General features: G+C 37.0%; 1 protein-coding gene across 1 annotated transcript; it reads right to left on the bottom strand.

Annotated features, from left to right (window-relative positions):
- Positions 1–1,798: 1,798 nt before the first annotated feature.
- On the bottom strand, positions 1,799–17,396 carry dcaf8 (DDB1 and CUL4 associated factor 8). Its single transcript, XM_079818772.1, has 13 exons — positions 17,100–17,396; positions 16,249–16,318; positions 15,688–15,774; positions 14,499–15,142; positions 13,881–14,021; positions 13,244–13,338; positions 11,629–11,739; positions 11,219–11,349; positions 10,983–11,090; positions 8,420–8,550; positions 8,182–8,301; positions 7,730–7,846; positions 1,799–3,565 (listed from the first exon to the last, which is right to left on the bottom strand). The coding sequence occupies exons 2-13, from the start codon at positions 16,283–16,285 to the stop codon at positions 3,455–3,457; spliced, it is 1,833 nt and encodes a 610-aa protein (XP_079674898.1). The 5' UTR covers positions 16,286–16,318; positions 17,100–17,396; the 3' UTR covers positions 1,799–3,454.
- Between the last annotated feature and the right edge of the window lie 373 nt (positions 17,397–17,769).

Below are 17,769 nucleotides of genomic sequence, written 5' to 3'. Positions count from 1 at the left end.
GGGGCAAGATGACGCAGACAGAAATGGCACAGAAGGCCCCAAGTGGCATGTTACTTATTTGTTTTAATGTAATACTTACTGTAATAAATAGGGTTGTATACATTTTAAATATAAAAGTTGATTTAGCATTTTACATTAATGACAATTTAAAAAAAAAATCCTTAATAAGAATTATATCAAAAGTAATTTATACATTCTGTAAAAATGTATCCAGGGGAAGCTTCTTACCCCAGGTAGAGGCCAGTTTACCCCTCTTATAATATTATAACAACTAAATTAGGAAATATTTCTATTTATTTCCTATAATAACACATTGGCTAAAGCTTCATGACAAACTTATATGTTACAGTTTAAAAGTAAATCCACATTGTGCTCAAGGGAGGCATCTTCACCCATACTACTCAAAATGATGATCCTAAAAAGCAACACAGTATGAATCTGCCTGAAAATAGAGGAATTTAAATCATTTATGCAAACTGAAAAACAAAACAAACAAAGTCCACTCCACTCACTCTATTCTTGATCAAAGTATGTTCAAAAAAAGGCTTCTTGTGGATCGTTACATTTCATTTTTAAGTTTAAAGAGTGTCAGTCCAAATAATATTTTTCCTGAAATGCATTTGCTTGTGAAAGTTTCACAATTGTCTAATGCCATAATGCTGATTGCTGAAACAGCAACTGAAAAGGAACATTAAAATCAGGACCTAAATAATACTATAGCAGAGAAAAAAACAGCACTAATGTAATAACATTGGTAACACTTTACAATAAGGAAGTTAGCTACATTAGTTAACAAGAACAAAACAATACTTATACAACATTTACTAATACTTTTTTAATCAAGATATATCACTTAACATAAGGAACTGTGATCTAACATTAATGATGAACAACTGTATTTTATTAACTAACATTATTAAATGCTTTCAAAATGAGTTGATGTTATGCTAATGCATTAAAGTAAAAAAAAGAGATCTTATTGTAAAGTGTTACAATAATATCTAGAGTTTATAAATATTTTAGATTTTATGCCAATTAATCAAAATGTCTGCATGTGCATGGCATGTCCCCATATTACACAATTTTGTGTTATATTTGTGGAAATAAAATATATAATAGAAATCAATTATTTGTAATTTATTTCCTGTCTAAGCACAGGATGTAGTGAAAAAAGAAAAGAAGTATATGTTATCACCACCCATACAACTAATTATATATAAACTATGATTACAGAGCATGACGGCCTGAAATTGATTACACGGAAAATAAATTGCTCCTGTATTTACAGTAAATGAAGGCACTTGAAATAATAAGGCACTTGGTCAGAAACAAAAGAACAGATTTTTCTCTCTTTTTTTACTGCACAAATCATACATGTTGTCTGAACCGAACTGAAAGAACACAATATTAGGCAGCGGTGGGATAACTCCGATCAAAACCCTAAAAAAGAAGGGGAAAAAAAGAAGAGAAAAATACATGCCAGTGATAGGACAGACATTTCTAGCAGACAAGTGAGGATGAGAAAATGAACATTAATGTTTTTAGCTTCAGTGACAATTAGGGTTGTAATCCAAAAAAGAAGAAAGAAAATATATATCCAAGGTTTCATTCATTTAAAAGTATTGTGTCTTATACAATATAAACCTCTGCATCAATACCAATTCAATTTAGACGCCCTTTGAAAGAGTAATGGTTGAAGATGATTTTTACAGGTATTTAATATTTATATAATATCTTTATATATTTGTATATACATATAGTCATTTAAGTTATTCTTCTCATACAAAAAGAGAAAAGTTGAGACTTTATTCCCCTCACAAAAGAAGGAGGAAAAAGGGGGCAAAGTAATTCAAGCTTCTTACCCATCCCTGCGTAGTCCCACCACAAGTGCTTTGCATCCCCTGCCATTGACCCATCATTCTTTTTAACATGCAAGTTGCAACAGGTCACAGTCCAACCATGTTTGCTCTTAACCAGCTGAATCCAAATACTGACAAAGAACAGCCACCATTTTTATGAAAAATGGGTTGCGAGGGCTAAGCCTTCTTCACCGGGCAAACATGGAACATCCTGCTACATTTGATCCTTACCACCTAGTTAGGCAAAGATCTCGAGGATGTGTATTCAAACAAAAGACAGGAAGAAACAAGGATTCAAAAAAATCACTGGCTCTGAGCACATCATCGTCTTTCCTCTCAATTTCTACGGGACAGGGCTTAGAAGATGACAGCAGTCCATGGAGAGTTACATTTTAGCCTTTTGGAATTTCTTCAAGAACTCCATCAAGTCACCTCCACCCAAGTGCAAATCCAAAAACCAAAGAGCTGGTGTCAAATCTCTGTATTCAATTTAAAAGTCCACAAGAGGTTTGGGGAATTGCAGGGCAAAAAAAACTAAATTAGCAAAATAAACACATTTAATCCAAGTATTGCATGCCCCCTAAGCGCACACTCGTCTTAGAGATTCAAAACTCAAAGCAGATCCCTGATTAAAGTGCACTCAGTAGCATGGGAGAGGAACGGAGCAAAACAGCCAGCTCTAAAACCAGATTAAGTAGCTCTGGCTCATCTTCTGTGTCTTCAGTCAGATCTAAGAGAGCATGATTGACCTCGAGAAAATTTGCTGTGCCTGGCTTCAGAAAACACACACACACACACACACACACAACAGGAGAAGAGAACAAAGACAAGACTGGATTGGACGGCCAGACGCCGATGACAGTCTATCAATGCGATGAAAAGACAAAGATTGCAGTCCGAAAATAACAAACGTCAGCTCAGTTTTTCTTGGAGACAGAGGCAGTTCAGATCACTGGAGAAAACCGATGAGGCAAGTGAAAGATGGTGTTGGTTGTTTTTTTTTGTTTTTTGGGAGAAGTAAAGCTCATCTCGGTAATCTGCAGTAGGACTGGCTTTAAGTGTCCGCACTGTCCCGTCATGCTCTGAACACATCGCTGTGAAAGAAAAGCTTAAAGTGGGCCTGTTTTCTACAGCACAGATGAGAAATGTCCTCTTCTGCGCCTCACGACTGCTGGAGCAAATCACTGCTTCTTGGTTGTTGATAAACTAAGGCAGCAAAACAGTAGAGGCGATATTTCTCGATCAGTGGTCTTCCATGTGATAAAACTGGGAATGAAATGTGCCTGTGTCCATGTTCGCATAAAATCAGAGTGGTTAATTGAGTGTGTGGTTGCAAATGTATAAAAATATGAATTTCAGTATCAGTTCTTCACCTAGTGATGTCTGTGTGTGTGTGGAGCATAAAGCCAGATTTTGACAATCGTTTCCCTCTCCCTCACACTGTGTGTATGTTTATATAAAGCTGTGTGTGGGTTTGTTGCTGGCCTTTCAGTGTCTATTTGTGTACCAGTGTGTTACTAGTATGTATGTGCTTAAATATATGGCAAAGAGCATGTGCTTGTGTGTGTGTGTATGTGTGTAAGTAGGTGTGTGGCTCAGGAGGACATGCACTGCACATGGTCTGGCCCTCCGTCTTCTTCATCAGAGGAATCTGGCGAGCTCCAGGACTCGTCCGTGTCTCCCTCTCCTCCCTCCCCTCGCCGGGCCTTAAAGGGGCAAAACGTTGAGAAAGCTTTCAGTGTACAGATTTTGAACAGTTATAAAGGAATCACATCATGAGGTTAAAGGGTTAGTTCACCCAAAAATGAAAATTCTGTCATTAATTACTCACCCTCATGTCGTTCGACACCCGTAAGAGCTCCGTTCATATTCGGAACACAAATGAAGATATTTTTGTTGAAAGCTGATGGCTGAGAAAGGCTTCAGACAGGCCTCCATTGGCATTCAGTACATTTACACTCCCAAGACCCATAAAAGGCACTTAAAACGTCGTTACAAAGTCCATCTCACCACAGTGACTCTACAATAATTTTACGATGCGACGACAAAAGTTTTTTTGCGCAAAAAAAAAAATCAAAATAACACCTTTATCCAACTTGTTCTTGTCTTCCGTGTGTGCATCCACGACGCATGCGCGAGAATATGACGCAGATCCGGCGTTCGGACAGATGACCCAGAAGCGATTTGTTTACAAGCAGAGGAAGACGCGCGTGTCTAAGCTGTTGAATTCTACATTGATCGTGCTTTAGGTCTCGGCGTAGTTCTCAAAATGGGGTTAAAGTGTGCATTTCATGGATTCCCGAACCCCGGCGCTACGTTATATTCTCGCGCATGCGTCGTAGAGGCATACACGGAAGACAAGAACAAGTTGGATAAAGGTGTTATTTAGATTTTTTTTTGCGCACAAAAACTATTGTCGGCGCATCGTAAAATTATTGTAGAGTCACTGTGGTGAGATGGACTTTGTAACAACGTTTTAAGTGCCTTTTATGGGTCTTGGGAGTGTAAATGTACTGAATGCCAATGGAGGCCTGTCTGAAGCCTTTCTCAGCCATCAGCTTTCAACAAAAATATCTTCATTTGTGTTCCGAATATGAACGGAGGTCTTACGGGTGTCGAACGACATGAGGGTGAGTAATTAATGACATAATTTTCATTTTTGGGTGAACTAACCCTTTAAGTTCTTTTCTGACAGGCAAACCATTAGTTTGAGGAACTATTATGAGGTCATTCAATTAATCGTAATTGATTTTCGATTTCGACTTCCAATTATGAAAACAAGATAATCGACGTAAAATGATTACCACATTCTGGCCAGTGCACCATCCTTTTCTTCACAGTGATGCGCTTTAGTTTCTCCCTAAAAGCCCAAACTTAACATCCACATCAGTCGAATAAGTGAGTGTTGTAAAATGCAATCTACTGTTGCTAAACTTAGGGCTGGGCGATATATCGCATGACATTGTTAGGCGCATCTCGTCAGTAAAGCCGGTTCCTTGATTAGTAGTAAATCGGCATCACCTGCTTTCAGATGGAGCGGCATTTACTACACAGAGCCGTAGTTCACTGACAAGCTGAGCCATATCGCATTAATTATAACGGACGTATCGCCTGCGATAATTAATGCGATATGGCTCAGCTTGTCAGTGAACTACGGCTCTGATATTACTGATAAACTGATATTAAACAGTGTTATTAAAAGAGCATTAAGCCACGAAAGAGATTGTTCCCATGGCGGCTTTCTGTGCGCACGCTCAGAGACGGGGCGGAACACGCATAAGCAAAATATACTGTGGGCTTCAGATACACACCTAAACGGTCAAATAGCCTACACACAAAAATGTCTAAATGCCGTTTTGGCGAGTATCCTCGTAAACATGTTAGTGATGTCTATATTTAATGTATACAGCAGTGTTCTTTTACATTTAATTACTTTATTCAATTTCTATTGTTGTTTTTCGGTTGTATTTATTTGTCCGTGTTGTTTGTAATTAGTTTCTTTGCTCTTATTGTATTGCTGACTGTTTACTTCTCTTTTGTAACTGTTTTGAAGACCTTTTACTTACATTAGTTAACCTAGTATTAGTTTTTGCTGAAGTTTCGATAATTGTGAAATTTCATTTATATTTAAATTACTTGTATCGTGAAATAAGACTTTGATCATATCACCGACCAATAATCGTGTTAAATAATCATGATTTCAATATTGACCAAAATAATTGTGATTATGATTTTTGCCATTATCGAGCAGCCCTACATTCTATTTATAGCTTCCATTTTAGTTTGAAAAAGCATAAAGTTAAGTTTAGAAGGAAACAAAAACACTTTCATCTGAGTGATTTTGATTTCATACAGGAGTAGGGATGAAACGGTATGGAAACTTCACATCACGATTATAGTGACCCAAATTATCACGGTTATCAATATTATCACGGTTTTGTTCAGAGTCAGCTTTATTGTCGATTCTTAACATGTTCCAGACATACAAAGCAATCGAAATTACGTTTCCCTCCATCCCACGGTGAAGACAAGACATGTAGTTTAAACTAGACTGGTGTTTAAAAAAAAAAAAAAAAAAAAAAAACTAAGAAAGACATATCACTATATATATATATATATATATATATAGGCATCAATAAATAGACATTTAAATTAAAATTAAGTAAGTGGCATGTAGTGCAAAGACAGTTTGGTCATTGTTAACATTAGAAGTGTGCAAATGTCATGGTAGTGCAAAAATGTTCAAATGTTCAAATGAGATGAAAGTTTGCTTTCAGATGCACACACTTAAAACATTTCAACAAGTTTTATATTTGAAAATCAACAAACAACAAATAAATCAAGCTGCTCTATGCACTTTTTTAAAGATTCTATTCTGTGGGATTTCCTTTCTTATAATAGCCGCCGTCAATAGCAACGCATAACTCATAAATAATAATTTGGTGTAAGTATAATCTCTAATATTATCTCTGTAAATATATTCTATTCTGTGGGATTTCCTTCCTTATAGTGGCCTCCGTCAATAGCAACGCATAACGCATAAATAATAATTTGGTGTAAATATAATCTCCAATATTATCTCTGTAAATATATTCTCAAGCAATAATCTCACCAGTGTTCTATCAGCTATGACGCATTTAAATCTAGCATATTTTGTGTAGGAGCCCAAACAGTATCCTAGTGAAATAATGCATATCCATATTTTCATATGATTTGACAGTTTATTTTATTAAATATCAAAAGGTGTGCATCCTACTCGACACCTAGATGAACACTTTACAGTCAGTTTTATGACTGGAAGTCATTCTCTTCAAATGCTATTGAAATTAGAAACGTGTATAACGTTACCAATGTTGTATGTAACTTTAGAGACGGTCCCAAAATTCACCAACTTTATGCCAGTCACAACAGATGCGCTGTGGTTCTACTGTGTTTGTTTGAAACTATTTTCGCTGCTGAAATAGAACAAAAACAGTCAACCACTGTATGATGAGTGAATCTCCTGCGTACATTGCATGTTCATCTCTGCTTTGAGTGCAGATTTCAGTGACTGAGAGCACGCTCTGAACAAAACTCCAGCTAATCTGAATGCCTCTGATTATGAGACATTGCATTCACAAACTCAATAGAAACACATGTGATTGGTTATAATGCGCAACGCGATTATAACAGATGGCTTTTGAGAAGACCATAATAAGTTCAACCGCCAAAGTGGCTAGTGTGCAGCCGAAATATACCCGCAAATGGCGGTTCTTAATGTCAAGCCCTAATTATTATCCCTTAAATGTCACCCTAGTCTTGTCTGAACTTGATAGTTCGTCTTTGGCTCAAGCTTCACGTTATCATTTCCCAGACGTAGTTTTGGTATTGAGATCAAAGTCCACTTGCCTTGTGTTCGTAGATTTGAAGTGTTTCCCCCTATTACAGCGACTTTCTACTTGCATGTTCTGCAGCCAGGGTGACCCTCTTCAATTAAGTTTCACTCAGGACTTTTGTAAAAGCCAAAATATGACCACACCTCAGATTTGATCCTTTTAGAAGGCTGAAAAATCTCCCGGCGCGGTCACTGCCATCTCTTCTCATTCAAACACAGCGTTGCACTGCGCCTGCACCAGACTGACGCTAACTGGATAAGATTTACCGCGCATTTTAAAAATCGTGATAATCACACGCGGTTATAATGATAATTAAATTTTATACAATATTACTAACCATCACTACATTTTATCGTGAAACCGGTAATTGTTTCATCCCTATACAGGAGCATGTTTTTTCTGCACTATATTGTAAGTATATTAAAATGAACTACATAGTCAAGCCAATCACACTATATAAGTAATGAAAAATATCTTAGAAGAGCAAATTCTCACCCGCTGAGGTCTTCGGTTTCTCATGTGTCTCATCAGAAACCAGAGGAGCTGTGTGTCATACTGGTCACCATGACGAACACTGTCTTCATCACGCTCTCGCTTGTTCTTCTTCATTACCTAAACAGCCACAATAATATGTCAAACATTTATGTTTTATTGCATTAAAAAAATATTTATTAGCTACAGTTCTGTTCAAAAGTTTGGGGTCGCTAAGAGATTTAAATGTTTTTGAAAGTCTCTTTTGCTCACCAAGGCTGCATTTATTTGATCAAAAATACAGTAAAAGAAACAGTAATACTGTGAAATATTATTACAATTTAAAATAACTGTTTTCAAATGTAATATATTTTAAAATGTTAGTCTAATATGCTGATTTGGTGTTCAGATATTCTTTTTATTATCAATTCAATAAAAATGTATGTTTATGAATAATGCTAAACAATACTATGTACCTCTTTAAGTCCCTTTAGTATTGTGGGATTCTCAGCAGTGGGCGCCCACAGTTTCACATCATGGTCCAAACCACTGGTGGCTAAACCTGGAAGGTGAGGATGTGGCTCCAGACAGTTCACCTGAACATAGAAAAATAATATTATTGGGATGGGTAAGAATACTCCTACACTTCTGTTTCAGTTTGTAAACCAGAAGTTAAAGGTTCTAGTCTAGATTATTTAAGTGAAAGTGTCTTACCACTCCTCCCCGGTCTCCCTCCATAAACTGAACCACACGAGCAGAGTTCTTATCCCAAAGGTAGATGTGTCCACAGTCACTGCCACTGACAACAAACTCACTACAGGGACCATAAAAGTTAACCCCCTTCACTGGATTTTCCAATAGCGGATGGAAAGAGAAAAAAAAGAGGGAGATGGTTTCACAGAAACTGAATCTATATTGTTTTACATACATTTATACGTGCCTTACAGTGTTGGGGGTAATGCATTACAAGTAACTTGAGTTACGTAATAATATTACTTTTTCCAAGTAACTAGTAAAGTAACGCATTACTTTTCAAATTTACAACAAAATATCTGAGTTACTTTTTCAAAAAAGTAACGCAAGTTACTTTTTCACATTAATTTGACTGAGAAAAAGTTGAGAAAAATAAGTGCAGAGGCGTTGTGTGTACACATGATGGTTATTGTAGTTCTAGACTAAATGTGAGCATTTATTCATCTCACTTGCACAATAAAGATTCTGCACTCCTCAAAATTAATAAAATCAGAGTACTGTGCAAACCTCCAATAATTAAATGTTAAATAAAACAACTAATTTAATTTACCAATGTATTGCTGCTGACCTTTGATGATGAAAATTGATGAAGATTTTTTGTTTTTATTGGTAAAACTTTTTTTTTCTCCTGCATCCTATTCTACCATTATCCAGAATGGCAGCACAGCAGAGCTGCGCCCTCTACTGTTCATGCAGGAATTTGCATTTTTACCTCAAAATGGTGCTTATTATTTCAATTTTGGTATCAAGAGGTCTTTACCGTTGCACAAAAATATAACTTTTTGTTATAAAAAAACAAAAGCAAGCCCAGCCCAGGTGAGAAAAAGTAACGCAAAAGTAACGCAAAAGTAACGTAACGCATTACTTTTCTTAAAAAGTAACTAAGTAACTCAATTTGTTACTTTTTAAGGGAGTAACGCAATATTGTAATGCATTACTTTTCAAAGTAACTTTCCCCAACACTGGTGCCTTATACTGCAATTAAATCAAATGAAAGTAGAGCCCGACCGATATATCGGCGGGCCGATATTATCGGCCGATATTAGGCTTTTTCCAAACTATCGGTATCGGCATTTATGATGGCCGATAAATGAATATTTTTTTAAAAATAAAAAAACCGGACGAAACACCGCTCAAACACATTGAGTGTTGGCGTTTCATAGTTTGTCCACCAGAGGGCGCTCTACAACGTGCCGGCTGGCAACACCACCAGCTGATCCAGCAGAGTCATGCTGAGCTTCAGCGCTCTGAGCGCTGCATTCACAACACAGATCATCCGCGAAATGCATGTAAGTTGGCAACGAGACATACATTGCTTGAATTGAATAACAGTTAAAAGAACATCCCCATCAGTTCTCTTAACTCAAATAACATGACACAATTTGTAACTGCCAAGTCCAGTTTTGCTGTTACATGTAAGCCAAGAGAGCTGGTAATTACGCTAGGTTACAGTTGACTGACTTATTTTACCTCGGACAATGTGACTGAATAAAATGTATTTCTTTAATAGTCTGACAGTTTGACATCATGAGACGTATCATCTCTCCCCTGCCCGTTATTTTGAAAAAGTATACATATTTCTAAATTATAACTTATCATAGACGCTAACCACAAAGCTAGCTAATGCCATGGCTATCAGTGGGAGACCGCTAACATTAATGCGCCTTGAAAAACACAACAAACTTATTCTGCCTAAATAAAGTAATGATTACTGTATTTATAACTAGTATATTTGTAGTTCCAGTCTCTGCATTGTAAATCGTAAGTTAGGCTCGTGAAGAGTGAACGAAAGTGCGTGACTTCGTTCAGACGCCGCATTAACGAGTCAAATAATGGATTACACGAGTCATCATCAGTAACGTTAGTAGATTTTAGAAGGCAGGCAGCAAATGATGATTGAAAATGGTTTGTGGTAGCTTGATGGATAGAATTAAAAGTGCATGTAAAGGGATAAGCAAGTTGACATTGTAATTATAAGGTGGCTCATATTTATACTGTATATAGTTTATGTTTTGCTGTTGTTGTTATTTATCAGAACTTCTAGAACTTAACTGAATATTTTTTTTTCCAGTCTTGCTAAAAGTTATATTTATAAAGCTTACCACATCTATTAATACTGGTAACTTTGATTTTTTGTTTTTGTTAGCCTATTGTGTTTTCGTCCAAACGACTTTAAGTTTCATATCTTAAGTTTGTATTTTTATACATTTTATTTATCAGAACTTTAATATATTTTTATGTTCCTCTGTTCTGTTGTAACAATAAAACAAACAAGTTTATTTTTAAACTGCATTATCATATTATTTTAGAGAGGCTGAGGGATCATGAATAACTACAAATAACTGATGTATAAGGGAAATCTGTTTGTGTTTTTTTACGCGTTTCTGTTATTTTATTTTTTTATTTTTTATATATATCGGCTGATATATCGGAATATCGGATTTTTAAGTGACCAAATATTTGTATCGGTATCGGCCTTAAAAATTCTTTATCGGTCGGGCTCTAAATGAAAGCATTTAAGTACCTGTAGCATTGTTGCGGTGACCCTTGTATCTCCTACGATAATCCGCCCCATCACTGTGGCTGGAGTCGAAAAGATAAATGTCCTCATCATTGTAACTTGCCAGCAGTTCTGAAAGACAGTTCAATCATGACACACTTTGAATGTTTCTACAACAGGTCATGTAACGTGACGTTTTTAATCAAAGCCATGAAACCATACAAGGGTCACATTTTGAATGTTATAAGTTTACTTGTTACCTGTGCCGTCATGGCTGTACACTAAACAGGTGATATTTGTTTTGGATTCGCTGGACACCAAGTGAGCAGGACAAAACTTCTTTAGCACACCATTATTATCGTGTTCATTTATCTTTCTCTGGTCATAGATCCTATCACATATAATAACAGGAAGAGAGAGAAACAGTGATGCAGAACAACACTTGCCCTTTGTCTACTGACAGGGTGCTGTTGGAGAAACAATTGTAACAGGTACAAAGTTTGGCAGTTGCATCAGAAGCAGCTTGTGATATAAAAGACACAGAAATAAAATGACATTGGATGTTAAGACATGTTTTCAAAACTCATAAGACTTATAAAACTACAGACAAATACAGAAGCACGACTTTGGTGCAAAGGAGGTGACGTGTCAGTGGAGATGTGTATCTCACCTGACATACTGGTCTCTACCACCCACAGCAAAGTGGTGCGTGTTGGCTGGGTTCACGAAAATGGTATACAGCCCAACCTTCTTTTCGCCCTCCTTCACCACCACCAGTTTGCTGGAGAAAAAAAAAAAAACGATTTAATGCTTCACATAGCACAAAAGAGTATCATATGAAATACCACCTATTATATTCTCTAAAACTATGCACAATTAATACTGCAAGCCCACTAGGGGTGTAACGGTACACGTATTCGTATTGAACCGTTTCGGTACAGGGCTTTCGGTTCGGTGCACGCGTGTACCGAACGGTTTCCGAATGCAATCTTTAACAGTTCAAACGATAAATGCAGTTTTGACGCTCTTTAATGTGGCGTGACTGATCACTGAACACAGTTCAAGTGGCCGTGTGGCGCACGCGCGTGAACGAGATCATCTGTGAACGCGATCGATCATCTCTTCCTAAAGAATAAACATGAATGAACATCTGAAGGTATGTTGAGGATACATTACAACTTACTGTCACGTATCATATGTGGTGTAATCGCTTCATCAGTGTTTCAAGGGCGGAAAGACCTCAATATGCTTGTAAACTAAACAATGTCATGTAACGTTAGCATCACAGTCGTTCAGTGTCATTCATATTAGCCTATATATTCATTATATTCTACTTAACCTGTTAGTGATGTCTTGATTATTTCATGCGTGTTTAAATCAACCTGTCATGAAAATGACAGACACTGTGTAGGCTATAAATTATTATATTTCAACAACGAATTGGAGAAAACTTTTTTATAATTAGATTTAGAAGTTATTGCAAAAACTGTCTTATGTGAAGTATACATATTTGAGAACTATGTTATTTGAGTGTTGATTATTATACCTAAAAATAAATAGCAACTGAATTTAGGCTAATAGTTTGGGCTCTGTTGTTAACCTTTAATATTAATGTGCAAGTAAGGGCTCCCTATATATTTTACAGCATTATCTTCAATAATCTTTTAGTCATAATTTAATTAATTTAAGGACAGACAATTTTTTCTTTCTTTCAGTAAACCACTGTTTAATAAAAATAAATAAAAAGCAATTTTGTAAAACTGCTTTACCGAACCCGTACCGAACCGTGACTTCAAAACCGAGGTACGTACCGAACCGTCAGTTTTGTGTACTGTTACACCCCTAAAGCCCACCTAAATCTACAGAGGAATCTGGTTGTTAAAATCTGGTTTCAAATCCTTCAGAAATTCTTCTAATATGCCGATTTGGTGCTCAAGAAACATGATTATCAATGTTGAAAATAATTGTGCTTCCCAATATTTTTGTGGAAATGGTGATAATTTTTTTTTAGCATTCTTAATAAAATGAAAAGCATTTATTTCAAACATATATTTTGTAGCATTATAAATGTCTTTATTCCCATTTCCATTGCTTAAAAGTATTACTACTTTTACTATTAAATCTTACTGGCAAACATTTGAATTGAAGGGTATACCATGTTGTTACTAAATGAGTTTTATAGCATTACTGTTATACTCTTTATTTTTTTGCCATCAGTGTTTTCTTTTTCTCTGCCAATCTTAAGGCGGCTGTCTGTGACATTTGTGACATGACTTTGCACTCACTTGGCAGGTCTGTCTAAACGCAGGTCAATGCCGAACACCACTGCGTCTTCACCAGCGGAGAGGAAAGAGCAGGGAGAGTCTGGCTCCAGTGCAAGCTGAGAGAAAGAGAGAAAGAGAGAAAGAAAGAAAGAAAGAGAGAAAGAAAGAAAGAAAGAGAGAGAGAGAGAGAGAGAGAGAGAGAGAGAGAGAGAGAGAGAGAGAGAGAGAGAGAGAGAGAGAGAGAGAGAGAAAAAAAAAAAGTCTTATTTTTTAAATCTTACTTTTCACAAGCATTCACATGTGACTCACTCTTTGATTGTAATCTCTTTTTGTACGTTACCATTAAACCTATCAGTTCTGATATTACACAGAAATATGTTCTTTGTTCTTACACCACCGCATGTTTGAATGCTTGATTCGAATTGGTTGACAGATTTTCCAAGCTGTTGATTAATGAACATGTGTGATTGTAAAGCTCCAACTAGTCAAAGATTTTAAACCCGTTTGGTTTGAGGTAATCATCAAAATAACAGATTTACAGAACAATTAAATTCACACACCAGAATGACAGCCACAACTTGAAGCACTTTTATCATTAATTTCAGTCCATCATCAATTATTCAAATCAAATACAAAATACTTTTATGCTTAATCATACCTTATGAGCTGCACCTTTGTGCTGGGCCACTCTTTTGGTGTTCTTGCAACGCTGTGTGGCAGAAAGCTCAGCCACTCTGATCTGTCCATCTCTGGCACACATGGCTAATGTGGAGTCACCGCTGTGTGGGAGGAACTTTGCCTGGGGACAGAATAATAAACACTATACACTTCAACAACAAAAAACCCCACTACCGTTCAAACGTTTGAGGTCAGTAAGATTTTTTTAAATTACATTTAAAACGGATAAAAAAAATTATATAATTGTTTCCACAAAAACACCTGTTTTTCAACTGTGATCATAAGAAATGTTTCTTGAAAACCAATCAATATTTTAGAAAGATTTCTGAATGATCATGCGATACTGAAGACTGGAGTAATGGCTCTTAAATTAAGCTGTGCAATCACAAAAATAAATTGCATTTTATTGAAAAAAAAATAAAATAAATGCAGCCTTGGTAAGCATAAAAGACTGTTGAACGGTAGTGTATTCATAAAACACTACACATACATTAGCCTGAGCAAGTGTCAAAATCAAAGAAGCGTTTCAAAAGCCCTAAATATCGCCTTCAGTAACTTCAAAGAAAATGTTAAAGGAACAGTTTTCCCATCAACTCACCTGAAAGACATTGCTCTTATGGCCGCTGTCAAACTCCAGCTCCGCCTTTCTGCGAGCCCAGTCCCAGATCACCACGCGGAGGTCATCGCTGCCGGAAGCGAGACGGGTGCCGGAGGGGTTAAAGTGGAGGGTGTTCACACAGCCTGTGTGTCTCTCCAGGCGGCCCTGCAGTTCCAGCCTCTGCACCAGACCCCGTGCCCCACACACCCTCCTCGAGAACTGGTGCGAATCACGGCCGATCTCTCTGGCACGCAGCGAGGGGACCGCACACCATGAAGGACGACTCAAGTCACATAGGTCTGCTCCCAGCCACGCTTCCATGGCTTGCTCGTCTTCTTCCTCCACGTCCTCCTCCTCTTCATCTTCTTCGTCATCGTCATCATCATCGTCTGAACTGGAAGAGTGACGTGTGGCACCACCGCTGGGTCGATTCCTCTTCCTGGCAGATCTCTTACCTTCATCTTTTCCCCTCCCTCCTCCTCCCCCCTCACTTTCTCTCTCTCCATCTTCAGTGAGAGAGTACAGCCCACTGCCATCCATGCTGTCAGTGTCCTCCTCTTCTCCCGGCCCCTGCTTCTGCTCAGAGTCTGCCATTGGCCTGTCCTGACCACCCTCACTTCCCTCTGGAGCTGAACTCAAATTTGCTGTCAAGAGAAAACTTGAAAAATTGGTGGAGCATTGCTTATTTACATATCCCACGGTCAAGGTGACTCCAACATTATCCTAATATTCCACCACATATACACTACCATTCAAATGCTTGGGGTCAGTAAGACTTTTCTTAGAAAGAAATTAATACTTGTATTCAGTGAGGATGCTTTAAATTAAGATTAAGACATTTGTAATGTTACAAAATGTTTCTATTTCAAATAAATATTTTCTTTTAAACTTTATATTCATCGTGAAAAAACATTTCTACAAAAATATTAAGCAGCACAAATCATGAGAATGATTTCTGAAGGATGATGCGACAGCTTTGCCATCACAGAAATAAATTACATTTTTAAATAGAAAACAGTTATTTAAATTCTAATAATATAATTATTTCACAATATTACAATTTTTACTGTATTTTTGATCTAATAAATGCAGCCTTGGAGAGCATAAGAAACTTTAAGAAATCTTACAGACCCCAAACTTATGAAAGGAAACGTGTATGACGAAGTTTGGACTCTCTTTGTTTCCATACCTAACTCAGGACTGGTCTGGGTCTCTGGCGCTGCAGATGTATCTGCCTCCCCTCTTCCTTCTCCAGGTTCTGGATCATCAGAACCACCTGGTAAATGAAGCCCCGGGCATTAGTTGTATTTGCCATAATTTGAAAAAGAGATTTTGAGTATTTCACCCAAAACTTTATTCACTCTCGTCGTATTGACCCCACTTTATTTTCTATAAATATTGTCAGTGCTGCTATTGACCATAAAACAGAAGTGAATGCTGACAGAAAAGCACCATGCAAAATACAGCTACAACAGGGGAAGGGGAAGATTATCAGTTAATAATAACTGAAATGTTGGTCTATGCCTCACACAAATCTATTATGACTTCAGAAGACAGACTATTGTTACAATATTATATGGTGATAACATGGCAGTATAACACAATTTACTGTCCTCGTGCGGAGATCTTTTATATTTCACTCAAGAGTGAAAATACAATGGGGTTGTAACTCCACATAAATTTCAGTTTTGGGAGAACTATTACTTTATTAGTTCAGTAAACTAAAAGCTAAAACAAGTTGTTTACTCACCATTTGGGACACTGGATTTACCATCTGTATCGCTCATTCTGTCTGACTGTCTCTTCTAACAGAAGAGACCCTAAAGAAATTAAAGAGAAAAGAGCTATCTTCAAACAGACTCGATGCTCAAAAAGACAATATACTTTACTTACAACTTCCTTGAAACGCTTGAGAGATCACTTAACTATCATATATCCTATAAACAACGATTACTAGAGTTCTAATCAAAATGCAAGCCTTCAAACTGACGAACATAAAAAGATATCATTGCCATTTTGACACATTTAAAAGGTGCTGAGCTCTCGGATTGACTCAGTTGAGCTGACAGGATCCCTGACATCAGCTAAAGGTGGCAAAATAAGCCTGCTTGCATGGTAAATAGCTGGCATGGTATACACCTGCCTCTAATCGCAATACCCATAACATTACCTTGTACAGTAACAACCGAGTCCAATTGCAAACGGCATTTAGATAGCAACTTGGTACTGTTCGTGAATTAGTGGCAAAGCCATAACAACTTGACGCAGTAAACTGGCTCCGACTAGCAAGAGAGCTAACTAATCTTAGCAAATGCTTTAGTGGCATTGCCCTCGTCAAAAATAGAAAACCTGCTAGATAGTTTTGCAAGCTCACATGGCTATTGACAGTCAGTTGTAGCTCTTCAGTTTTGAACAAAGAGAGAGATATTATCAAGATTACAACGACGTACCGACGAGTAGATATCGTGTAATGTGTCGTGCAGAAGAAACACGAGTTCAGCGTGTCAGTAATGGGTCTGTTACGAGTGCTGGCTCAAGCTGACAACATGTAAACATTGGTCGTAGCGAGAAAATGGAGAGCTAACTACCGAGCGGTGTTACCTCTACTGTAGGCCCAAAGTCTCCGCACTTGTTAATCCTCTGCGCAGATTTTCCTTCCTTCACCTTCGAGTCACGCGCAAACAAAAGCTCGATACATCAGGGAGAAGTGTCCTCAACACACTCACGCGCGGGCGATCCAAAAAAAACCCCGCAGTTTTATGTTACGTTTTTGGTCGTGCCCGCAGTGTTTATGTTTTGACTGATCTGCTTCGTTAGCACTTCTGTTTTTTTCCTTTCTCTTTCCTTTTTTTTCTCTTTCTTTTTCCGGCAAGACGATCGTTCTCCGGAAGTTGGTCTGGATTCACAAACAAAGAGGAGCTTAATATTACAGTACCCACTGATGTGATACTAATGAATTATGTTCACGTAAAAAATACAAACACAAGGATTTTTTTTTTCTATGAATATTGATTATGAATGACTATGCCATTTGGTATATTTATAATAATGAGAATAACATTTTATTATTATATAATTGTATTTATTATTATTATTATTATTATTATTATTATTATTATTATTATTATTATTATTATGCCAAATGGCAATTGCATATTTATCATAAAAGTATGGACCAATATCCATATATGAAAATATTATTTGGATTAATTAATGATTAGGCCTATAATCAAGAATGCAAATAATAATAATAACGAACATTTCATAATAT

Source organism: Gobio gobio (assembly GCF_949357685.1).
Source record: "Gobio gobio genome assembly, chromosome: 6".
Taxonomy (NCBI): domain Eukaryota; kingdom Metazoa; phylum Chordata; class Actinopteri; order Cypriniformes; family Gobionidae; genus Gobio; species Gobio gobio.
Note: the sequence above shows the minus strand (reverse complement) of the source record. Positions and strands in the feature narration are given on the sequence as shown.

Bases quoted from the DNA above. Each gene is read 5' to 3' on its own strand.
- dcaf8 (XM_079818772.1), bottom strand. From the start codon at position 16,285: ATGAGCGATACAGATGGTAAATCCAGTGTCCCAAATG. The intron at 8,551-10,982 runs GTACTTAAATGC...TGGAAAATCCAG, and splicing joins TCACCGCAACAATGCTACAG to TGAAGGGGGTTAACTTTTAT. The intron at 8,302-8,419 runs GTAAGACACTTT...TTCTATGTTCAG, and splicing joins AGGGAGACCGGGGAGGAGTG to GTGAACTGTCTGGAGCCACA.